The 25,963-nt window shown below is 35.7% G+C and overlaps 1 protein-coding gene across 3 annotated transcripts in view; it reads right to left on the bottom strand.

Moving 5' to 3' along the window:
- The window catches only part of LOC104014471 (nipped-B-like protein), a 224,644-nt gene that overhangs the window by 33,777 nt on the left and 164,904 nt on the right, over nt 1-25,963 (bottom strand). The window contains exons 3-16 of one of the 3 annotated variants that reach the window (XM_087735449.1): nt 18,376-18,558; nt 14,425-14,622; nt 14,208-14,279; nt 14,033-14,122; nt 11,930-12,033; nt 10,282-10,368; nt 7,758-7,989; nt 7,299-7,450; nt 6,831-6,911; nt 5,642-5,742; nt 2,932-3,070; nt 2,645-2,727; nt 1,470-1,602; nt 398-541 (exon numbers count right to left, since the gene is read on the bottom strand). In XM_087735449.1, the coding sequence (XP_087591575.1) occupies nt 398-541; nt 1,470-1,602; nt 2,645-2,727; nt 2,932-3,070; nt 5,642-5,742; nt 6,831-6,911; nt 7,299-7,450; nt 7,758-7,989; nt 10,282-10,368; nt 11,930-12,033; nt 14,033-14,122; nt 14,208-14,279; nt 14,425-14,622; nt 18,376-18,558 (1,799 nt within the window). The remainder of the gene's footprint in view (nt 1-397; nt 542-1,469; nt 1,603-2,644; nt 2,728-2,931; nt 3,071-5,641; nt 5,743-6,830; nt 6,912-7,298; nt 7,451-7,757; nt 7,990-10,281; nt 10,369-11,929; nt 12,034-14,032; nt 14,123-14,207; nt 14,280-14,424; nt 14,623-18,375; nt 18,559-25,963) is intronic. The other 2 variants (XM_087735450.1, XM_087735451.1) reach the window with 2 other exon arrangements.

The raw sequence follows: 25,963 nt of genomic DNA, 5'->3' as shown, positions 1-25,963 counted from the left end.
CAAGACCAATACCAGCCACATCACATAAAAACTAACCTTACAGGCCTAACAGTTTAACTCTCTAAAGCCTGTGTATGAGTGCTATAAGCCCAATTACCACTTTGCAATAACAAATGCACATACATACACACACATATATATTTTTAAGGCCTCTTAAGATAGAATCCAACTGTTGCTCCGTTATTTCCTCTATATTGTCACAAGAAAACTGGTTTTACCACTGTAATTAGCCACTTAAGGAGATGGTGTGAGAAAGACATGAATTAACAAATGTGATACTTATAAATTGAGTATATAAACTCATTCTCCACAATGCCAGTTTTTCACACATCTTTAAAATGTTCAAATTTTTAAATGGATACATCTCAATCCAGCTGGCACAGGATCTCTCACACACCTGTTTGAGGATTCTGGCTATAGATCCTTGATCCATTTTGCTAGTAACTGCATCTTTCCTGAGTCTTGCAGCTACAGTTCCAAGATAGTCAAGTGATGCAACTCTTAATGCCATTTCTGTAGATTTGTTACTGAACTGGTGAACCTAAGAAAAGCAGAATAAACTGTTATAAAAAATTATTTATTTATGCAACTGAGATTCTTCTCACAAGACGTTGCTTGACCTTATTAAAAATTCCACCTAAATTCCATGCTGCATAAAATTATGTAATTTACTATTACATCACAGATATACTCCTTACTTTACATTAATGTTTTTTCCTTTATTGGGTCTCTCTCTCTACAAATATGCCTGTTAATGTTTTTTAAAAATATACATTTTTATTAAATAAACTGGACATCTAGTAGAGCAGATATCCTTTGCAATAGCATAGATCTTAAGCACCATAATGCAACTTCCTCATTATTCACACAAGTATAAAGCAAGCTACATTTTACCAGGAACAGGACCATAAAATATTTTTCCAAGAAACAGCTCAAATTACTGTGTTAATTACATTGCAATACTGAAGAACAACTCTCAAAAAACATGTCAATGAAAATATTCACATTCTGTAAAATGTCACATTCCATAAGTAAATGTACTATTACTGGTAAAAGACCAAACTACTTAATTGTTTTCAGGTTCTGTGCTAAAGTAATAGTCCAGAGAAGTATTTAACATGAATAATTACAGCCATTAGTCTGACTTTATTCCCAATGAATATCTAGACTTATTAGATGCTACACAATAGCATTTTTTAATGTGGAAAATGACACAGAATAGTACAAGTGGACTTCCATGAGAAACTGTATACATATGACCTTTACTAAGTTCCATATCAATGATCTTCTGACCTAAATTTTATTTTCTATGCATTAAATAATAGTGATACATGTAAGAAAATCCTTAAATGCTGCATGTGTGTGTCAACAATCAGAAAGCATTCCTGTAATAGTTTGAGCTGAAATAAACAAGGTTCATTGTAATAAGAAATACATTAATATAACAGTTAAAAACAAGAATCCCTTACCAATAGCCTTCCTAATAAGCTAAGTAGCAACTCCGCAGCTGGCCATTCTGGTTTATTGACTGTGGAAAGAAGATCTTGAATGAAGTTCTCAAACAGTGGTCTGTAATCTTCTTCCCCTTGTTTACTGCCACACCTGTTTAAAAGAAAACGAATTTTGTAAGTGAATTTAAGAGCCATTTAAGCTTTTCTTCTGATGTAAACAGAAGTAATCCTATGTTTAACCAGAAAACCAGTTTTATGCAATTCTAAAAAAAAAAAAAAAATTTGAAAAATTAGCAGAAAAATTGGTTTTATCCATTTACGGACAAATAGTTTAAACAGTTATCACTCCAAGTTGCACTGCAAGAAAAGCAGCTAATTCAGGATAGTAGAATTTTGTTCATAAGATTTTTTTAATTTATTGTTTTGACTTAAAGTCTGCATTAACTTGGATGGACAAAGAAGTAGTTAAAAAGAAGTAGTTAAAAGCTAGAGTGGGGTATTTAGGAGGTGTTGCGTCCTTAAATCTGGTCTGACTTATCTCACAGTGATAAGACATCTCAGTATTATGCTCCACAAAGGTCAAAATCAGAATGTAAAAAAATCAAAAGATAACATACCTGATAGTGTTTCACTTATATGTGGCATCCCTAACTTTAATGATACCAGAAGTATGCAGAGAGATGGCTAGATGGCTCATAAACAGCCTTTTGGCTTAACAGTAGAAATTAACATGATAAAAATAGGACTTTTTGTTACAAATCCTTTGGTTATTCAGGTATATTTTTTTGCCCTGTTGAGCTATTGACATTACTAACTTTATCTAAATGAAAGTAATTTTAGGGTTTTTATATCTTTGTCATTCTGATGACTGAAAGAATCTTGTTTCACCACTTAAATATTTACTCAGCCTTCTCTTCCATGCTTCAGATGAGTAAAAGACCCCTGATAAAAGGATCCTACATAAACTATCAGACATATTCTTAAACGTGTAAAGAACTCCCTGCAGAATTTCTGTTCCATAAAAATTTTTGTCCAGACAGGTAGCTCTCTTAGGGATCTATAAAGTATATTGTTATAAGTAACTTTATTAGTAGGCATTTAGCATTGCAAAGTGGTTTGGTTTGTCTTAAGGTGTGACAGATTTTATTCAGAGTTGGTTTCATCAATACACTAAAGAACGCAACAGTACTTACTTCTTAAGGAAAATAGAAAGGAAGTTTTGTGCTGTTCTCATGGCTGTTTCATACGAGTTAGTAATAAGCACATCTTGATCCACCTAAAAATAACAAGATTTATTTGTCTAATATTTTAGCATACACAGAAATATGATTTCCAAATCAGCATTTCTCATTCATCAAATAATTACAGCAGACATAAAATTACAATGCTTAATTACTAGAGCACCATCATAAAATATTATACCTACAAACAAAGTCATTCCTGCACAAAAAAAAATTTATGGCTCTAAAAAAAATCTTACTTTTTTGTTTGATTCCTCCTCTGAATTAGAATCTTTTTCTGTTGATGGCAAATGCACCACACACTGAATAAGCTGCAGAACTAGTGCCGTTACCATTTGAATATACATAGGTTCTCCATCAGTGTCACTGCTGTTTAACCTGTTAATAAGAAAAGACAGCATTAACACTAAAACTAAAAAAAAAGACAAAACAAAACAAAAAATTTTTGTCCTAAATAAAATCTTTCTAAAATTATTACCACAGCTAGAAATCTGTGTTCTAGACATTTATCTAGTCATTTGCTTCTCTTTTATGCAGTGAAAGATTTGGTCTCACAAAAACAGTATTATTCTCAGGCCGAAGAGGTGAACTGAAACAGCTCACAGATGGGCTATCAGAGTATCTGTGAAGTTCAGCAGCTGAAAAATCTACTGAAATGTTTAATAAATCAAACACCTATATGCTAAGGCACTTACTAATAGGCTTATTATGTATAATGCCATATCCATTTCCAACACTATAAAAAAAATACACCGAACTTGTCCTAATAATTTATTACTTATATATTATTTAATGTATGTGAAATGTGCAGGACTTTATAACAATAGAAAATAGTGACCATGACCTGGATTGACTTCTACAAGAGTTACACCTATGGTAATCTCGGGTAGCATAACACACTTTGGGGAAGAGTGGCTGGAGAGGACCTGGGGGTGTTGGTCGACAGCCAGATGAATACGAGTCAGCAATGTGCCCAGGTGGCAAAGAGGGCCAATGGCATCCTGGCTTGTATCAAGAATAGTGTGGCCAGCAGGAGTAGGGAAGCGATCATCCCCCTGTACTTGGCACTGGTGAGGCCACAACTCGAGTACTGTGTTCAGTTTTGGGCCCCTCACTACAAGAAGGGCATTGAGGTGCTGGAGTGTGTCCAAAGAAGGGCAATGAGGCTGGTAAAGGGTCTGGAGAACAAGTCTTATGAGGAGCGGCTGAGGGAACTGGGGTTGTTTAGCCTGGAGAAGAGGAGGCTGAGGGGAGACCTTATTGCTCTCTACAACTACCTGAAAGGAGGTTGTGGTGAGGTGGGGGTCAGTCTCTTCTCCCAAGTAACAAGCGATAGGACGAGAGGAAATGGGCTCAAGCTGCGCCAGGGGAAGTTTAGGTTAGATATTAGGAAAAACTTCTTCTCTGAAAGGGTAGTCAGGCACTGGAACAGGCTGCCCAGGGAAGTGGTTGAGTCCCCATCCCTGGAGGTATTTAAAAGACGGGTAGATGTGGTGCTTAGGGATGTGGTTTAGTGGTGAACTTGGCAGTGCTAGGTTAACGGTTTTACTTGATGATCTTAAAGGTCTTTTCCAACCTAAACGATTCTATGACTCTATGATTCTATGGTTCTATAAACTTCAGCATGCAAGAGTGTCTTTAAGTTGGTACGACCAGTATGAATACATTCCACCTCACATTTCTCCCCTTCCAAGTGATTTAACCTGACAAATAGTACAGTGTTTACTACCCATACGTACATCAACACAACTTAATGCTACCCTTAACAATATGAAAAGGTTATAATCTCTGACATAATTCTCCCCAAATTATCAAAATAATAACTAGGCACAAAACAGATTGCAATTATTATCTTTATGAAGTTATCTTTGACTACTTGTACAGAGAAAATCTTTTCATATCAAATTTTAGATAAGCTGTACCCTTCATGACTGTAGCCACAGACAGGGAATGTCCTTCAACAGATCAGAGCTAAGACTCTAGAGATAAACAGTGCAGTCATTGTGGTCTTGAGATAGTGACTTCCTTCTATTAAAGGTCCTAATTCAAAGAGGGTATCTACCATTTATGCTCCTATGCCTACCACCTTCCTATTTGCTAGATCTCTCTGATGTCTATAACCAAAAGAATAGGAAATACTAGGAACAAGCACTCATGTTAACATTAAGGTTGCTGAATTCAACTTAAAAGTTTCAGTGAATTTCTTTTCCTGGATATTTCCTGTTCATCCACCCTGGATCGGACAACCTATTTCATTGACAATTTGTCTGTCTCTGGGGAAAAGATGTATGCAAGCAAGGAACAAAATCAATGCCAACAACAAATGTTTTAGAATCATTTCAAGTGTCCAACTTCAATTTTAACTGAAATCCAGTTCAGGTCAGATTCTTTCTCAAATTGAACCTGAACCTATACTATTATTCAGAAGATGCACCGAAATCCAGCTGAAGCACTTAAAAGACATTTAAAGTGAACTGAGTAGTTCCTAAATAAAACTCATTCAAAGAAGTATTAGATTGATTTCCTGAAGAGAGTGCTCTGAGTGTGTCCTCAAAGAAGTTCAGCCAGAATTTTCCTATTAAGCTTTAGTAATGAAGAAATTATATAAAATCCATACAAACAGAACCAAAGAATTTTCCAACAAAAAACCTTTGAATGCACACTAACATTACACTCATTTACATCCTTGGTGAGACAAATAATAAGATATTTCAATTATTTTTGTAAGCAGGCATAAATATGATGGCATAAGAAACAGTGATTATTACAAAATACATTTTTCAGGCAATTCTGCTCTCACTGTAGAGGTTTTGAAATATCAACCTCTAACAAAGCGCAGATTGTGGATTCACAGATTTTTAAAGAAGTTGTTAATACTGAAGCCTAAAATCCTACATCTACAAAACTGTAAATACTGTCTACAAATTATCAATCTATGTCAAAAATTACCTGAAGTTTCTCAAACTCCTCTTGCTAGTTGGTAGTCTCGCAAGGGAAGTGAAAATTTCTTCTAGTATTAACTGTCTATGTTTTTCATACCTGGAGAACACCTATTTAACAGTTATAGGATTGTTAAAAAATTATTTATTGTTACGTAAAATATCGCTTGTTAAATAGATTGTTAAAAACTATATATAGAAACATACACTTTAGATGACATTTAAATAAATTATATTTAATGCATACCTTGTTTGTAATGCATTGCTTTGTTTTTTCAAAGCAAGCATTTCTTTATAAAATACATAAAAACTTTTTCAAATATAGATTTTAAAAAATCTTCAGATAGCATAAATGTGTAATAGCTCTTAAAAATACTGTATGTTTTAAAAATTTCTGCCAATGGTACAATGCACTGTATAAGAAAGTCAAAAAGTGTAATGCTAAGCTTTCAGATTCCAGTATAGATCAAAACTCTATGGTAACATAAATTTACATGAACACATGTATAGTTTTAGAGCACATTTGAGAAACCAGTTTTACTTCATGTCCTAAGCTTTAATGTTTGCCTGACATGAAATATTATTTCAATTTACAGGGTCAGGATTGTAGAGTTTGCCTCTCCTTTTGTTTAGGCAGAATTACTTTTATAAATACTGGAGTACATCATCCTCACAAAGATCAAAAACTTCCACTTGAACAAGCACAGCTGTGTTGCACTGCAGTTTTCCTGAAATAATATTTTATCTACCCCATGAATTTTTCACATAGCCACTTCTTCTGAGGAAAAGGACTTATTCTATTATATAGAAGTATCCTACTAGTTCTGTAGCTTATTCCATTGCATAAATTCAAACCTTAACAAAGTAAATAAGGAAAACCACATTGTTAAGATTTCTTAAGACAAGAAAGGACAGGTAAGAGGAAGGGGTTTGTGTTTACACTTTAAACAACATAACCAAAATTAAGTAAATTCCTTGGGTTAAGTAGGCTATTTCTTCCTATAGAGTACTCTACAAATAGGAGCAGCTCAAGTAGATTTAATACTGTTCTTAGATTATGATACCAAACTGTAAAAACATGCAAGAATAAAATTAGTTCTAAACTCCAATTCTCTACCAGCAAAAATACAGCCTATGTAAATGCCCTAATAACTCTCAGAAGTACAGGAACATGAAACTGCAAATTAAAAATTACTTACTGCAGTCACTAATTTGATGGCACATAACTGTAGTTCACTGACATTTTCTACAAAGAAAGGTGTTATTCCCATAGATGATACCTATCAACAGAAAGAAGTTATTGTAAGTATATTTGACTAACAAACTGATATTTATGCAGTTTCACAAGCAGGTATTCATTCAGCAGGTAAGGTATTCAACAACATATATTACTTCATATTATTTGCAAATAAAGTTATTAAAGGATATTTGAATGCAATCAGGTTAAACTTTTCTTAAGTGTACAATAAAAGCCATTAAAGATTTGAACATTAAATGCTCTTCTCCTGCAGATTACATACTACACAACAAACTAGTCACTGATGTTAATAATTCAAAAGTTTGTACTGATTTCATACTTCATGTCATTGAGACAATCACACTTTACAGTCTCTCTGGGAAAAGAAAAACAAACATTCTCAGACAGAAATTCTTCTGATAAAACTTACCTGAAGAATAGTTGTATCGGTAAGAAGCTGTATCTCTAGCAACTCTGACAAACTGCTGACAATGTCGCAAACTTTGTTATACAACATCACTATAACTCTTTGCTTGTGGGTGGAACACTTGGCACGTTTTGCTTTTGAACTTAAAACACCACCTAGAAAATAAAAAATATCTTTATTAATTTTTTCGATGTTTCACTTATATCAAATATTAGAAAGATGATCATCTTCCTCCAAAAATGTCCCCAAAACAACTGCATGACTACAGATTTGTAAATGCAATTGCTTACAGAAGAAAAACTATTTAGTAGAACCAGCTGGAAAGCAAAAATTTCATATTTTCATATTTGCTCTGAATTCTGGATCCAAGATTTTTAAAACAGTTCTTGAAGTTGGACACCCACATCTGAAGGTATGTATATGCCAACAAAACGCTAAATGCAAAACATTTAGCATACTAACCACCATGAGGATCCACTCTATACACAGGATCATATTGAGGATAGAGAGTGTTCTGCAAATGAAATTTTGTGTATTGAATAACTCTTTCTATTACGTCCTCAATATATACAGCTTTAGGCATATTTGGTGATGTCATAATATTGATAGCAGTAAGACAAGCATCAGCAGATTTTGTCACTCTCTCCATAATAAGATCTCTCCATAATCTCTCCTCATCTTCAGTGTCATTGTTCTGTAACAAGCAAGAAAAATCAAGATAGTGTGAACAAGAAGTCAAATTTTTATCCTTACCAAGTAAAAGATAACATTATTTTAATATACTTACATACACACACATACAAAATGTTGTATTTCCTTTATGATACAAAAATAGTTTGTTTTAGAAATCAACTAATGTTTGTTTTACTAGCAACAGGTTTGTAACCCTAAGTTACAAGTCTTCAATATCTCACTGTATTCTTCTGGTAAAACACAAAGCAGCTTTCTGAGTGTCATCGGGAAGCACTATGAAGGAAGATTGCCACATTCTCTACTTAAGAATGATGTACCTTAATCAAAATCTAAACTCAGTCATCTAGTGTTTTCTTCAGTGGCCTGTGCACACCAGTTGCTGCTTTGATCAGTCTAATTTTTGCCCCTAGAAGGAATTCTTACACAAAAAGACTGTTAAGTCACACAAAACTCTCATGAGAATACAACTTTCTCCACTTCACAGACCAACTCATCTATTATCAATGAGTTTAAAACATGTCTTATCAAATATGACCATTTAGATTTAGCACAGGGTATAGAATCTCTGTATTTCTATGTTTGTACAAGTTATAAAACCAAACATACATGAGGTTAATTATGACCACTCAGCACTACTGAAATATTGTAATAATGTTATTAAGAGCAAAACCAGGTGGAATTTTTAATAAATTCTCTGGTACAGATATAGCCTACAAAGAAAAAGAATCTTTCCTGCCTGTATAACAGCACGGTTCAACACTGTTGGCTTTCCTTGTAAAAATAAGGGGTTGGTGAAACCATATCAGCTTTTTCCCTTTGGGATAAGAGAATCTAAAAATATCACAGTGCATTATAAATATGAGAGATATATATATTTGAAAAATCAACAGAAATCTGCAAATCAGGAGATCCCCGTAAATTTCTTGCATAGAATGGCTTTAAATAATTTGTTACTTACACAGAGGCTTAAAAAAAACCCCACAAAACCAAACAAAAACCACCAAAACCCCCATAAAACAAAAACCCAAGTAGTTTTAAATCTTTTCTATATATTTTTTTTTCTCATTAATCTTGGAAATAAAAAGAATCTGCAAGTGCAATCTGCCTCTGAAAAATATCCTGACATGGAGGTAGGAAATTTTCACTGCACTGTAAAAGAAGTAAGCTTACTCCTTAGCAGAGGCTTTCTTTGCCAGTGACCTGAATCATGTTTAATGGGATTTAAGAAAAATCTAAAACCTGATTGGCTAAAGATTGCTTCTTTTTTAGTTGAAGCTTTGTCTCTGAATAGCAATCATTGGACAATTTCATTAACTGCTTAATAATCTTGAGTTTTACTACAAAAAGCTAAAAGAAAAATATCACTTTAAAGGCATTGTCATAAAGACTCAATCATATTGAATTAGAGCAGGTCAATCAGCACCTTCTTTTCACTTATTTTTCATACTGCTAAAGACATTCAGAACCATATACTGAAACTTTGAAAACCCAACAATCTAGATGAAAATATTTAGGTACAAATAATGTGTCTCTGGTTTTCATTTTCAAGTTCAAATTCTTCCTTTCCAATATACATAATTATTCTCTATTTCTGCAGATCAAGGTTTTTTTTCCATAAAATTCAAGAACTCTATTCTTGCTAGAATATTGTTTTGACTAGAAAGTGTAGAAATAAATAAATAAAATGTGTAATATCACATTTCAGCCTCATAAAAAACTCCAAATCCTCATGTAGTTTTAGGTATATCAGAAAAAAAGCACACTAAAATCTTAAACTTCCTGTTAATTTTGTTTACGTTGATAACTTCAACTTTGCAGCATAAGAGCGGACCTAAATAAAGCACTTCCTCAGTTCTTAATGCTCAGGAGAAGAATATGCTCTACGTGAAAGCTGTAATATGTAATGTATTGTAATGTAATGTAAATGCAATGTAATGTAATATATAATGTAAATATTGTAATGCAAGTTACACCAGCTACCATGAATATTTCAGGATGAAACTATAATATTTAAAATTAAGTCAAAAGACAACTCAATGGCTCCCAATACATCTGTTAGCTATCAGTACTATAGTAAAACATGTTTAGTACTGAAAGAATATAATCAATTAAATTTTACTTCAAATCTTAAAATTTGGCAATCTCTTAATCACATACATATTAAATCAGAAATTCCTTTCACACACACACAGACACACACACACAGAGTATTTGAAACCATCACTATATGGGACTCAAGTGAAGAAAATCCTATTCAACACAATGGTGTGAAACGATGTAATTTGAAACTCACATGGTTAAGTAATGTAGAAAGCTTTGATCCATCTTGAATATTCTTCTCCAAAATATTCAGGACTTTTACTGTTTTATCTGTTGAGAGCTAAAACAAGAAACAAAACACATCAAACAACATAAAGGCTTCCAAATTGCTGAAAAAAATGTCCATGGATGAAGGACAGAACATGTTATGTAATCTGACAAACTTAAATTGTAAGTAATCTGAGATAAGGATTGGATCTTGACTTGTCTGGTTTCTGACACAGCATGATTGAGAATGCTGATAATAGAATTAAACTAGTGAAATATGTTCTAAGGCTGCAATCACACTGCATTTTCAACCAGCAAAATCCATAAAAATGTATTTAAAACTGCATATCTGTAATTAATGTTGTATAGTTATACACTTTTGCTTCTAGAAATAGAAAGTTACCAAATCCAAGTATCAATCACAAATTTTAACTGACCATATAGAGCTTTATTAAGAGAAAATCCAAATTCTATGGGCAAGCAGAAATAAAATTCCCTGATACTTGAGTGCTAATAAAAAGGAAACGTATTCTTAATAACTGTGTCAACTTTGAAAAATTAACATGTTGAAAAAAAGTAAGTCAAATTCACTTACTGATGTTCTACAGAATTATGATTAAATAATCTGTAGAATATGCTAAACTCCAGGAGAGTCAATTTCATTCATCCAGATACTATTGGTGCTCACCTTCAGAAGCAACAAAATTCTGATTTTATGTATACATGTATGTATGTATGTGATAAAAACAGGGTACAGAGATTAAGGGTGAGAACTATCAGGAAAGAGAAACACTCAGGCTGATAGCACGCTACAAAGGAAGGTAGGGAGATCGAAGAAAAGGCCAGGAAGACTATATAAATCTTGGATTAAAGAAAACCCTTCAGAGTGACTTGTATAATAAGTGGCTTCACAGACACTTCATAAACATAGTAAGTGGTCATGAGCAGGCAGAGTAAGAATTTAACACAAGACTGCCCAAAGCCAAGAGTTCTAGGAAGATAAGGAAAGCAAGAACATTGTTTCTAGAGGTGTGATACCAATAGAGTTCCCTTGAACTGAAGTCAGGAAGAGTATGGCAAAGAAACCACGATATGCAGTCTACAGAAAATTAATCTTCTTATCACCTGGGGCATTAAATCTTCTAAGTTTGAAAGGGCTCTTTGGAGAGAGGAAGGAAGTAGGCAATTCAGTGTGATGCTGGCTGGACATCATATATTGCACTAATGGCATATATCAGAAAGGGTGGATTTTTTTTACTTTGCCAGCAGGTTCTGTTTTACTGCGGTTGCTCAACACTAGCTGTAAGGAGCAAAGCCTACAGGTCGATGTGCTTTTGTGAAAGTAGATTAATTATTTTAGATTTTACTGCTCAGGCATGTGTTGCCTATTGGCATATAGTGCTCTGAGTCAGTGCTAACACAGAGAAGGACCAAAAATCTCTCAGCTTCAGAGACAGTAACAGTTAAGATGTGGTAACTTTTTAAGCACTTCAGCTAAGTCAGCAGAAGCACAACTGTTCACAGGATCTGTCACATGCACACCTGAAGAAGGCGGAATATTACAGGGGACACAAGTTTTTGTAGGTTTAACAAAATTAAATGTTCAAAAAGAGTCAAATACTATGAAGATGTACCTTGTCCATAATGCCCATTGCCTTGATTTTTGCAGATTCACTACCCAACTCACTAAGCTGATGCTTTCCCAGTAGCAGTTCCTGTGGAATCTCATCATCATCACCTTAAAAAAAAAAATAACAATCATATTTCTAATAAGACTTCAAGGAAATCAGTATTTTACAGCCAATATGAAAAAGCCAACTGAAGAAAAAGAACTGATTTTCCAAATAGCTAGCATCTTATAGTTCCATCTAATGAAAACTGATGATGACAACTTTTGGTTGTGTTAAAACAACTACTTGTTAAATATGACTGAAAGTCATAAATTAAAAATATTTTTAATATAACAAAATCCATTTATTGTACCTCTTGTGCCATTACCCTCATTTCAGTAAAACAAATCTTAAATGACTGTAGTCCTAATTCTAAAGTTCAAATCTGGGGAAGGGCAATAGATGAAAAACACATAGGAAATTAAGTACCTTGGGATACACTGCTTCTTAATCACATTTACCCGTACAAAAAAACCCACAATGTTACAAGACATATAGAAAGAACCAATTACTTCACTTTTTAATCCAAGGTTGTAGACACCATTGCTGTAGTGATGTGTTTACTATGCTCCTCCCCTTGTTCTAATCTTGTGACAAAGATGGTAGGGAAAAAATTAACGAATGCTCCATTATCCATTTCAACAGAAAGTCATCTTGGTCAACCTGTACTACTTTATCAGACACTTATGCTAAGATGGCTTATTTTCCACTGAAATGGATAAGGAGCATACAGTGATTCAGTGCCTCACACATAAGTGCATAAGCACTCTGCTGCTGAATTGAAGAATCAAGCTCTGTTGGGCCAAAGGCCACAACAGATGCAAAATTATGTACCTCAGACATTACTGGCAAGAGAACTATCTTACGTTAGTGTTGTTTACAAAGATATGTTTGACAGAAGATAGCACCCTAATGACATCCCAAAGAGGTATCCTTTCCATTCCAGGGGACTATTAATTGTCTTACTGTGATTTATGTGATTTAGACACTCTGGAAGGGAGAGCCACCCTGCAGGAAGATCTGGATAGGCTGGAAGAGTGGGCTAACAAGAACCTTATGAAGTTTAACAAAGACAAGTGTAAAGTCTTGCACCTGGGAAAACATAATCCAGGAGTGCAGCTCAGACTGGGATCCACCTGGCTGGAGAGTAGCTCTGTGGAAAGGGACCTGGGGGTCCTGGTGGACAGGAAGCTCAACATGAGTGAACAGTGTGCTGCTGCAGCCAAGAAGGCCAATAGGATGCTGGGTTTCATCAAAAAGGGCATCACCAGCAGAAATAAAGAAGTCATTATCCCTCTCTACTCGGCGCTTGTCAGGCCACACCTGGAATACTGTGTACAGTTCTGGTCCCCGTTATACAAAAAAGATGTGGACAGGCTGGAGGGGGTCCAGAGAAGGACCACTAATATGATCAAGGGTCTGGGAAGCCTGCCATATGAGGATAGGCTGAGAGAGCTGGGCTTGTTCAGCCTTGAGAAAAGGAGGCTTAGAGGTGATCTCATCACCATGTACCAGTACTTAAAGAGGAGCTACAAAGAAGATGGAGACTCCCTTTTTACAAGGAGTCACATGGTGAGGACAAGGGGTAACGGGTGCAAGTTACTTCCAGGGAGATTCCAATTGGACACGAGAGGTAAATTTTTCACAATGAGAACAGTCAACCATTGGAATAATCTCCCCAGGGAAGTGGTTGACTCTGCTACACTGAACACTTTTAAGACTCAGCTGGACATGGTGCTGGGGCATCTCGTCTAGGCTGTGCTCTTGCCTAGAAAGGTTGGACCAGATGATCCTTGAGGTCCCTTCCAACCTGGTATTCTATGATTCTATGATTCTATGTCCCTTTTGGATTCTACAGGGAACAAGAAGGAGGATCTTCTTCCTGCAGCAGCAAATGAAATTGGAAAGGAAAAGGCCTCCACTCAAGATAGAAGCCATATAAATGCAGTATACCGTAGCATGCAATTAAATCACAAAGAAGGAAATTTGAAAATACTGAGGTACAATTTTTTTTGTTTCTTGTGTTTCTAATTGGGGGAAGCATTTTGAAAATTTCTGACATATTACCAAAAGCTGTAAAATCCATGTCTTCTAAATTTTCCAAAATATTCTCTATTGAAGCAGCAAATCTTTTGAAAGTCGAAGAATCCATCATTTCTGGTGAAAAAATAAATGTATATATAATTATTTTATATATAAAACAGAAAATACAAACTGTAGAAAATAAATTCTCTAAAATTACCTTCAGGTGTTAGTTTAGGTTCATAAGCTTTCCTCTTCTTTTGTTTTTCTTTTTTCTTCATTTTTCTAGCCACTAATTAAGAGAATAAAGGATTGTTTACATTTCTTGCGCTCATATTCAATACTGCATGTAAAGATGTTTATTTTAAAATGTTTAACATATCCTTTAAAAATGCACTAGTATTATGGAAGAAATTAAAATTTTAAAAATCAGTTACCCTCACTGAGGCTAGGAGGAGGAGAATAATCATCCATATCAGAGTCATTGGGACTGCGATTACGGTAACGGCCACTACCAGAAGTCCTCCTTCCTTCATGATAATAACCACTTCTCCTATGGTCACCAGAACTTCTTCTGTCATGTTCCTCATACTCCCAAGCTTCATCTCTATCCTTTTTATGTCTTTTACGAGAAGCTAGAAATGAAATGCATTTTCCTTATAAGTACAAAAATTCTACTTTTAATAGCTCAAAATTATACATTTGCAAGTTAAACACTATCGTATAGATGTTCTGTAGAACAAGTGAACACTCTAAAACTATCATAAAATTCTGTTATGGCATTATTCTAACAATTTCTTTTGAATTACATGAAAACTGTGCCTGAAACTGGCAAAGACACCAGCAAACATTTAAAAATACAAATTTACAGGGCATTTGTCCTTTTAAACAAAGTAAGGAAAGTAGAACAAATCAAAATCAGTTTCATCCTTTCATAAGAGAACATTGAGATAATTTCTTCAGTTATCTAAATTGCGACTATTACTGGGTGTCCATGTTCCAATTCAGTGATTGCTTTGCCCATCTAACATAGCAAGTTCCAATGAGACTTGGCAACCTAGTTGCTTAAAGATATTCTGTTTTGCCAAGACAACTAAAATTTTGTCTTGATATATATCGCAGGAAATTCAGTGTAAAGGAGAAAGCTGGAGTCACAATTCTAGACCAGGCAGCGAGTATATACCACAGAAGGTTATTATAACCAGTTTTCAGTCAGGACCAAAAAGCCCCACAGAACTGAACGTTGAAAAACTGGGATAAACGTTCTATACAGAAACAGAGACTTGGTGGAAATAAAGTGTGTGTGTGTGTGGAATTGAGAGTTCTCTGTTGTTTTCAAAGACAGTCTTGAAGGGGAGAGGGGGCTAAGATGTAACAGAAAAAGGATATGGAGGAGGAGGTAATTTCATCCATGAAATCAGCCAACTCTCCATTATCTAAGGTAACAGGATAACTGGGCTAGCAAAGAGATGTCTAACACAGACTGTGCTGTGAAGATCAAAACGGCTCCAAAACATTACATTCTAGACTAGCAGAGAACTTGCATATAACAGCCCTGACATCTGTGTCTCTACCAAAGTCTCCTGAAGTTGAGAGAGGTATGACTATACATAGGGTTGTTTCTGAGCAAAATGGCTCCAAGCATTCATACAGAACTGGAACAGAACTGACAAGTTCTTTCCACAACCCCAGTTTATTGAGAAGCATAGGAAACATACCAGGATATAGTCACACCTGGTATAGTACTAGGATATAGCCAATAGTCAGCCCAGGCTCAGAACTAATAAAAACAACAACATTGAACCTGTGGTGATACTAATGCTCCGCACTGCACCCTAGAGGGTTCCCACTTCTGAAAACATAATACGAAACTTCTGCACAGAGGTGGCCCAAGTGTTTAAGGTAATAATTTAGTTCATGCTTTGAGCTGTTCTGCTTATGGATCAGACTTGCTTCTGGAGGTAGTACAGTCATGTTCATGACGCCTGAGCTACTAACACTGTCAGTTCTAAAATGGTTGAGAGTTAACTGCGATTGAAGAAATGGAGAGCTGTCTGGGATACCTGAAGTGAGCATATTGGAGAAGAAAGTAGGGGGTTTATGGGAAAAGACTTTACACATCTTAACTGATTCTTTTCCCCCCATGAGATAGTATTCTGTGGAGGTAGATGAAATCTGTCTCCACAGTTTACAAATCGTCAGTATCAATTTAAGCTCTGTAGGACGAATTCTGACCCCAGCTACATCTCCATGAGAAAAGTAACTTCCAATATTGCTTTCCAGCAGAAATTTAAATTGACCAGTTTATCAATGCTACACGACAAAACAGAATGTGTCACAGTTGTGCTGGCTCTGCAAGGCAAATAAGATGAACACGGGAACAGCTATTCACAATCAGTCATTGCTCTACAAAGTTTATTTTGAAGTAGATAAAATTGACTAAATATGTAAATATTAATAATATTTCAAGAGTTATTATTAATTTATACATAAAAAAGACTATCTGGAATATAAACACCCAATTTCCTTCTGAATTGTGCCAAACATTTATGCAATAACACATTTAGCACTTATTGTATGAGAATGATTTAATCAATTTTTAATTTCTCATCATTTAATTTAATGGAATGCCCCTTCTTCATGAGATACTCAAACAAATTTATCTTCTTCGATAACAATCACTATTTCATATTTTTTAAAGTTCAATTTTAGACAACCAAAAGAATTCTGAAATACATATTTGTAACAGTACAAATCTATTCAGTGTACTTGTCACAAATCTTTCATTCTCTTGATCATTTTGTCTCTTGTTTTAACTCAGTTCAGTTCTACAGTATCCTTTGAGAAATATTATAATTTATTTTTAAACCAGATGTCCTCAATGAATTATTTAGAATGATGGCCAGATCTCTTGAGTGGATACAGTGAACCTAGAATCCCTTAAAGCATATAATTACTGTGAAAGTTTTCCTTAATTTGCTTTACTTTGAATTTAAGAATTTCAACAACCGCTGTGGCTAATAGGTAGATTAAGATCTCTCTGAAATTCCTAACAATCCTCTCCGTTCCCAACCAACTTAAATAATTGTGCTTTACTTATTCTTTTTTTAATTCACTGTTCCAGATTATTAACATCATAAACAGGCAAAATGATACGGTAAACAGAGAATATAGAATCCTGAATGAAGCAAATCATCTGATTACAAGATCTCATACTCACGGTCAAAGCAGCATTATTCAGTTATATTTTAAATGAAAAACAAACAAACAAAAGGACATTCTTTTCTGCTTCTTTGATAAAGATCAGGAGTATTGCTATTATAATTTTTATGTGTATGTGTGCATATGCATTGCATATCTGTTGGACGAGAACTTATTAAAAAAGCAGGACAAACAAATCTTTCTCTTTTGGACCCAAAGAAAGACTAAGAAGCAAAACGTTATGTTTTACAGAAGTTCAGTAAGATGTTTAGATAAGCAAAGATTGAAAGAGGCTAAACTTGGAAAAAAATCATTATAAGCAAGATGCCTTCTCAGGTTAACAGCAACAGGCACTTCTGTAGCCCTGCATAGGTAACACAGCTAAGATGTTACTCAGACTGAACTGATTCATTCCATTTTAATGGAGTTTCTTTTCAGTGTTGGCTAACTGAACCACCACAAAGACAAACTAACGACACTCTTATTCGCAAGTAGGAAATCCCTTCCTAACTTAGAGGCATATAACAATTTTTTTTACACTTATGAACTTTACCTGATTGCACAGCAAAAGTCTAACTACAAGCTTCCTCTCTTCCTTTGAAATCACTTGATTCAAAAATAGCATCATCAGCAAATGCTATTTTGAGAAACCATCGGCAATAATTCCAGTTTTTCAAGCAATATACCATGGAAATAATAGAAGAAGAAATATTTTAAGAAACTTCTGGGCACTAACATTCTTAATGTATCATGCCAGAAAAATTCAAGATGGGATTCTTTGCTTTTCTTATCAATGAAACTCAGAATAATTTAAAATATATTTACTGAAATTTTTCTTTGCATAGCGTTCTGTGCAAGTTTTCTGAGTTGCTTTACAGGATATTTTCTTTAATCTGATTGGCTAAAAATGTTTCATTGCACAACTAAAAAAAAATCTAGGCAGTGACTTCCCATAAGGTAATTAGGGAAAGGAATTTAACAACTAGCTGCTTTTCATCTTGAGTGACAAATTGAAATCAAGTAATTTTTCTTTTAAAAGAAAAAAAGGTTCTTGGCCAAGTAGTTGTCTGGACAGCAAATTTGTTTTCATATGTTTTAGGGTAGCCAACAAAAAAAAAGTATATCTTTTTGTAAAAGCAAAATATTAGCCTTCTTTAGGAGTAGGAACAGAACGATGTACTACTTACATTCAAAAGCTTCTTCACTGTCATTGTCTTCATCAGAACTGATTTCAGCATATTTTGGTTTCTCATTAACTGTGCTACGTTTGCGCTTGTTCATTTTCACACGTTCACAAAGTGGCATGGTGGATTCAATTTCTGCCAGGAGCTCAGGAGGCAACTCCTTTAACACTGACTGATCTATGCTACCTATTAATGGAGAGGAAGAAGAGTAAATGTGAACCTGAAGATAATAATAAGGGCCCAACACTACAGTCCTTTCTCAGGAACTGCTTACAGTATATCCACTAAAAAATAACATCACAATTAGATATACTTGAATGTATTTGACAGCCCTTTCTAAAGTTGCATTTATTGTTCACACTGCGATTAGAAATTAACATAATAAATTGCATACACATCTCCTTCAATAAAATATTTTGTCAGGCATATAAACAAATCCAAATCGGTGAATTTCCTTTGTAAAAAGACATCCTCGCTCTATTTCCACAAAATTTAGTCTTATTTCGGTTCATCCTCTGAATTCAACAGGTTTTCTAACAGTGTAGGTAAATTAAGGATTCGTTATGCCTCATAAACAGTTCTGTTCATTCTCATTCATATTATTTAGTGTACACAAGACAGTAATCTTCCCTTTTCCATTAGGTAGAGACAATCTGTGGCAGAATCTCTGGGGTCTTATCCCTAAATACAGATCAAATCATTGACATCCCAACCTCTGCCTCAGATTTTTTTCTTACCTCCTACTAGTAGTTTTATAATGCAACCCGAATTTTTGCCTGATTTTGTTACAAAGCATAGTTGAAAGATTTTTATTTAATATAGACAAACATCAAGCTGGACCACATCAGGTTTCTTTTCCACAGAGGTAAATAGTTAGACATCATCACACAATTCTCATCACATTTTGAAACTATGATTAGGCCCATATGCAGTCAGTATGAAGGAGATTTACAGTCAAAATATTTTGCATGTGACACAAGGAAACCAAATTAATTCAAAAGTATTTCTTGGGGTTTTGTTTATTTGATGTCTTATCTTTATTTATCAAAGAACCTATTGCACAGATTTTAAGATTATCGGACTAAACTGTTAACCTTTTTCCAACAACAGAACAAATGACTTTGTCATAAGTGCCTCTCTCTCCTTCCCAAGTCATACTACATTATTTAGATAGAGAGGAAATCACCTGCCAATTACACACACACAAATCCTCCAAGAAATCATCTTCTGGATGATAATTTGCTTTTTAATTGCATTTGCTATATCACTAACATAACTTTCTAAAATTTATTTCCATTTTTACACTAATATCCCATTTTCTAATCCAAGCTTAGCCCCCTCCCCTTAAACAACTTTAACTGGAATTAGAAGAGCCTTAATATGAGAAAATAGTTTCCAGCAACAAAAATTTAAAAAAAAATCTCATATATTACTGGTTTCACATATTTCTACATCCATAAAAACTGCCTATAAGCAATGAAACTAATGATCAGAAAATTATTTTTCTATAATTCTCAGGTATGTTCAGCAAGTCAGCCCATTTAAGTGCCTTTTTAAAAAAGATTTAACTTAAAATCCTTTCCGAAGAAATTCAGGGATATTATATACTGTGTGACTCCAGTCAAGAACTTGTTAATTTTTATTTTACTTCATTACTTATGTTGAGTCAGGGCAACACAATCTTCACTAGAAACATCTTACTAAATTCCTTTTTTTATAGCTCCATATTTTATAATAAATGTACTATTTATTTGTTCAGGGTAGTAAAGAAATACTTAAGAGAATCCAGTTCACCATAATAATCCAGTCACATGGCAACAAACATTAGGTTATAAAACCCATACTAATGCCTTTTCAGTTTACAGGATACTTTTCAAAAACGATTAAAAGACTATAGAACACAAAACCATTTGAAAGCATCTACAAAACCATGTATGATCATCTTCAGTTTTTCAATTTGTTTGATAAGTTTGCTAAGACCTGGTACTTACTTTCCTGCTTCCACTTTAGTTACATTCAACTCTAGTTTGCATGGCTTTTTAAATAGCAAAGGAGAAAGTAACTTTACTAAAAAGTTACTCCACAAGTTAATAAGATTGCCCCAGTAAACCAAGCTTTCTGAAAAACTGTCCTCATCAACAGAATAACTCAATTTTTAGCAGTGCATGTGATCAGCATATACAGTATGCCTGAAATGGACTATAGGCATCAGTGTTCTTCAGACATCACTTACTCATACTCTCAAAGCTGCCGCAACTATTAAAACAAACAAAAAAAAACACACAAGAAAAGTGTCGTCCTAACCCAATCTTTGTTCCACTGTAAGGAATCACAATGCTGATAAACTCCACATTAGTGAAATTGAAGGGCGAGTCACAGAGTAGCTGTAAGAACAATTCATCAACAAGTCATCTTGAAGAACTGCATACACGAACAACCACTTCTTCAGTGCTTTTCCAAACCTATGCAATGCTGTTCATGACTTACTAGTTGCTTGCTGGAGGAAGAACATATGCTTGTTTTTGTTTGACTGCCATTATCAAAAGGTTTCTTGGAGAAGACATTTGAGAATCTTCAGCTGTTACTGAATATCATCAGATATCACCATCAAGATACCTGTTTCTCACCAAGCAATTCTTGACAAAATATAATATAGTTAAAAACCAGCCAGAGAATCTTAGCTAAAAATGAATTAGTCTGTAAACCTCCTCCCATATTCTATTTTAATCTGGGAAGCTTTTCAAAGAGTTTTGCCATATATAGTAGAAAGAGTTCTACAAACATCTAGTGGATATAGTATTTCCCTTCTTCACATATGGCTTAAAAAAAGAACAGCAAGACACAGATTTGATTCAAAGTTCAGCATTGCTTTTTGTTCATAACTTGATGGGTGGTTTCAAGTTTGTAGAACAGCCTTTAACTTTAGCTAATATTTACGCAAATCTAATCTTTAGAAGGATCCAAAATCACTTTGCCTTGAATTTGCAAGTCAAATAGATCTCCCTGAATCAGGCAGATGCATCCATCACCAGAATGCCTTCAAGAGAGGTTGAACATAAAAAAAAACATCAAAAACCATAACATCATTATGGACTTTTATTAGATCCATTCAATATGGACAGCACAACTATATTTTGACACAACAATTAGTGTGTTCAGATTAGTTTCACCTGGCTTGATATGGTAACTTCAAACAAGTAGCTATGGAAAAGGAGATGCTTGGTGATGCTTAGGTCAGCCTTCCAGGATCAGAGAGGCTGTTCCTGCCATAAAATCAAAACCAACACTGACAAACTCTGTTATCTTCTCAGTAATGATTTATCTTTGCTTTCCAAACTATGGAAAACAGATGTATGGTTTACATTTTGGTGTAATTTCCTATTAACTAACAAACCATCAAGATTCAAAAGCATTTAGAAACCTAAACTCCGAATTGCTACTTCCATAACTAGAGGAGACAGTTAATACAGTGGAAACAATCCATATCAGTTTGCTTATACGGTTACTTTAAAATACACATGACATTAAAATGGCCTGTTTGCACAAACATCTATTGCAACAAATGAACAAGTGCTTGAAGAAAAACTGCCCCTGAAGTTCATTTCAAAACTAAGGTTTATGTTAATGAAGTCTTTTGCATAAATTAGCCTCCCATAAATATTGTCTTTTCCATTTCTGTGTGCTAATATTTTGCAAAGTATAAGCAAAACTGCAGTTAATGCAATTTCATATTTGTAATCTCTATATATACCTTGTATTTTAAAATGCAACTTTTTCCACATTATAGAAAAGAACACACAAGGGTCTAAGAGGGAACAGTGCCACTTGTTTGGGGTGGGGATATGAATCTTAACTTTGCACTTCTCACTGTTTAGAAATTTAAGTTTAGCCACTCCCCACATTCTGGAACTTCTACACTAATGAATTGCCACACATCTTCATTTTGACATTAAAACTAAAACCTTACAGATTACAGCTCAATTTTGCCCTCCCCTCACTCCTTTTTAGCCACAGAAGACATTAACTGCCTACTGGACTCTTCTTATTTTGCGGATGACTAGTTCTCCTGGTTTCAGCTGGGATAGAGTTAATTTTCTTCTTGGTAGCCAGTATGGGGCTGTGTTTTGGGTTTAGGATGAGAACAATGTCGATGATACACTGATGTTTTGGTTCTTGCTAAGTAGTGCTAAGTAGTTGCTAAGTGGCGCTCACACTGGTCAAGGACTTTTCAGCTTCCCATGCTCTGCCAGGTGCACAAGAAGATGGGAGGGGGCACAGCCAGGACAGCTGACCCAGACTGGCCAAGGGGCTATTCCATACCACATGATGTCATGCTCAGTATATGAGCGGGGGGAGTTGGCCGGGGGAGGGGCAACGATCGCTGCTTGGGGGACGTGCTGGGCATCAATCGGCAGGTGGTGAGCAATTGTACAGTGTATCGATTGCTTTGTATTACTAGTGTACTATTATTACTTGTTTTTATTATTATTGTTATTATTACTATTACTACTGTTCTATTTTTATTTTACTTTAGTTATTAAACTGTTCTTATCTCAACCCATGAGTTTTCTCACTTTTGCCCTTCCGATTCTCTCCCCCATCCCACCAGTGGGGGACTGAGCGAGCGGCTGCATGGTGCTTAGTTGCTAGCTGGGGTTAAACCACGACACTAGTATATCCAGTCTTGCTGTTATTCCACAGAGGCCAAGCTCACCTTCCTTACGTGTCTTCTCTGAACATTTGATAGAGGATGTTCCAGTGGTTTTGGGTCTACCTCCCTTATGTATCACCAGCTTACTGTCTAACTTTCTCAAGTCATTTTGGGTCACTGCTATAACTACACTGATAAAACCTCCTGTGTCAGACATATATACAGGAAGGAAAGCAGTTTTTTTCTGGATTAGCTCAAACAACCTCTGTGCTAAATCAAATAAAATACACTCTTACCCTGTAACAAGAGCGTCTTCTTTCTTGTTGTTGGATAGCCATGTCATTGTAACTACAACAGCACAGACTCACAGCTTAATTCTACTACAACCACTCATGCAAGATAAGGCTCTATTTTAGATTAAGAACTAAAAGAAAAAAGAGGGGATAAAAGTACTTCCCTACTTTAAAAAGATGTTTGGAAAATAAACACCCTTTTAAAATATTTAATTACTGTTACAGTATAGCACTCAAGCACTACAGTGCAAAGGGCCACATGACTACCTGTGATGAACAGCTTACTGGTTAAAGCTGAAAATTTTCAACTATCCCTTAGGGTGCAAATTTAATTATATCCTTTCCACTGTGCTCTCCCTTAAAATGCTCCACTATGTTCTTTATATCTGAGTCCTTGGTGATCAGAGTCCCTTGCCCACCAGCATCATACTCCTCCAAATAATTCTGTGCCCTGGAGAGTTTTCATAGAATCGTTTAGGTTGGAAAAGACCTTTAAGATCATCAAGTCCAACCATTAACCTAACACTGCCAAGTCCACCACTAAACCATGTCCTCAAGCACCACGTCTACCCTTCTTTTAAATACCTCCAGGGATGGGAACTCAACCACTTCCCTGGACAGCCTGTTCCAATGTTTGACAATCCTTTTGGTGAAGAAATTTTTCCTAATATCCAACCTAAACCTCCCCTGGCGCAGCTTGAGGCCATTTCCTCTAGTCCTATCACTTGTTACTTGGGAGAAGAGACCGACCCCCACCTCACTACAACCTCCTTTCAGGTAGTTGTAGAGAGCAATAAGGTCTCCCCTCAGCCTCCTCTTCTCCAGGCTAAACTACCCCAGTTCCCTCAGCCACTCCTCATAAGACTTGTGCTCTAGACCCTTCACCAGCTTCATTGCCCTTCTTTGGACACGCTCCAGCACCTCAAGGTCCTTCTTGTAGTGAGGGGCCCAAAACCGAACACAGTACTCGAGGTGGGGCCTCACCAGGGCCGAATACAGGGGCACTATCACCTCCCTGGTCCTGCTGGCCACACTATTCTTGATACAAGCCAGGATGCCATTGGCCCTCTTGGCCACCTGAGCACACTGCTGGCTCATGTTCAGGTGGCTGTCAGCCAACACCCCCAGGTCCTTTCCTGCCAGGCAGCTCTCCAGCCACTCTTCCCCAAGCCTGTAGCGTTGCATGGGGTTTAAGAGCAGAAGGGGAAACACAGGGAAATTGCAATCCTTTTCTCAAAGAGGTATTTAAGGTATGAGGAAAGTACATCTGCTCATAAGACAGAAGTTCCACTTTTATCTCAATGCCATATCATCAGCTGAAAAACACACCATTGAAATGAATGCTGATGACAATAACCTGAGTAGTCGTCCATGTACTTCAGTGGCCTTCCTCTTTCCCATTCTCTGCTTTAAAGTTTGTGGAAGGGTATACAGCTACATCCTATAAACAGGATATAACCCTCTATTGAGCCCCTTACCCTCACCTTTTGACTACATCCATGAAGGGATAACTCCTGAGCTCAGCTCACACAGACACACCTGAAAAAGAGCAGGAGACTGAGATCCCCTCACCACCGCCCAAGGGACTGCGCCCACAGGATTCTCTGTTGCAATGGATTTGGCGGGAGGGAGAGTAGTAGTGTTAGGAAGAAGTATGTCCTATATCATTCCATAGAACCTGATTGAACACATCTTTCAAAATCATTTTTCCTTATCTACCCCAATACTGGCACAAAGGGAAGGCTCTCAGCCTCGGGCTAAACAAAAGGAGAGGTTCAGGCTCCCTGTTTATATTCCAGTCCTTAGCTCTGGCCTTGAGAAATGGGACCCAGCCAGGTTGGTGGGTCAGAGAAGAATCTGGACACAGCAACTGAATAATTCCATGATGTAGTAGAGGTCATCATTGCCCATGGCTAAGCAGCACAGATTCAAAAAGGATTTTACAATAGCACAAAAACTCTTAGAAGCAAGAAACATTTTTTGACAGAGGGAAGAGATTTCCAAAGAGCACCCTGAAGGATCCAGACAGAGAGCAAGGAATATACCCAACACACACTCTCCAAAGATGCCAAGAAGCATGAGAACTCACATTACATCTATATCAATGATTTCCTCAAGCTATCCAATTGCTGCAGCAACTATAGCCACAAGTTATTTTATTCCTTATTGCTATTCACTGACTTCTCATCTTTATAAAAATCAGTAAAAGGCTAGAGCAGTCTAGTCTTGCAAGATACTTGACAAAAAATATAGCAGTACTCAGAGTAAAATGTAGCAAGATCAGCAATTGAAATAAATGCAGTGCTGCACAAAGAACCTCACTTTTATGAAACAGAGTGTCAGGGGACTGCTTTTGGATTTCACTGTCATTGCTTTTGAACATATGCATTGAAATTTTAGCCAACTCAATTTATTGTATTAAAAAGTTAAGGTGTTTTGTACAGTTGTAAAACACAGCATGTAATTTTCTGTTACTATAAATGTTTGGAATCTGAAATTTATGATTGATGCATTTTCCCAACCACATATTCTGATTAATTTAAAAACTGAGCCATGGGGCCTCACCTAAGAAAAAAGACCTTCATTAAATATAATCAAATTAAACCTCAATTTTTCTTCTCATAAAAGAAAAACTCCTACATAATCA

This window comes from Nipponia nippon, unplaced genomic scaffold, assembly GCF_047370975.1.
Source record: "Nipponia nippon isolate SJK-2023a ecotype South Korea unplaced genomic scaffold, ASM4737097v1 scaffold_57, whole genome shotgun sequence".
Classification (NCBI taxonomy): domain Eukaryota; kingdom Metazoa; phylum Chordata; class Aves; order Pelecaniformes; family Threskiornithidae; genus Nipponia; species Nipponia nippon.
Note: the sequence above shows the minus strand (reverse complement) of the source record. Positions and strands in the feature narration are given on the sequence as shown.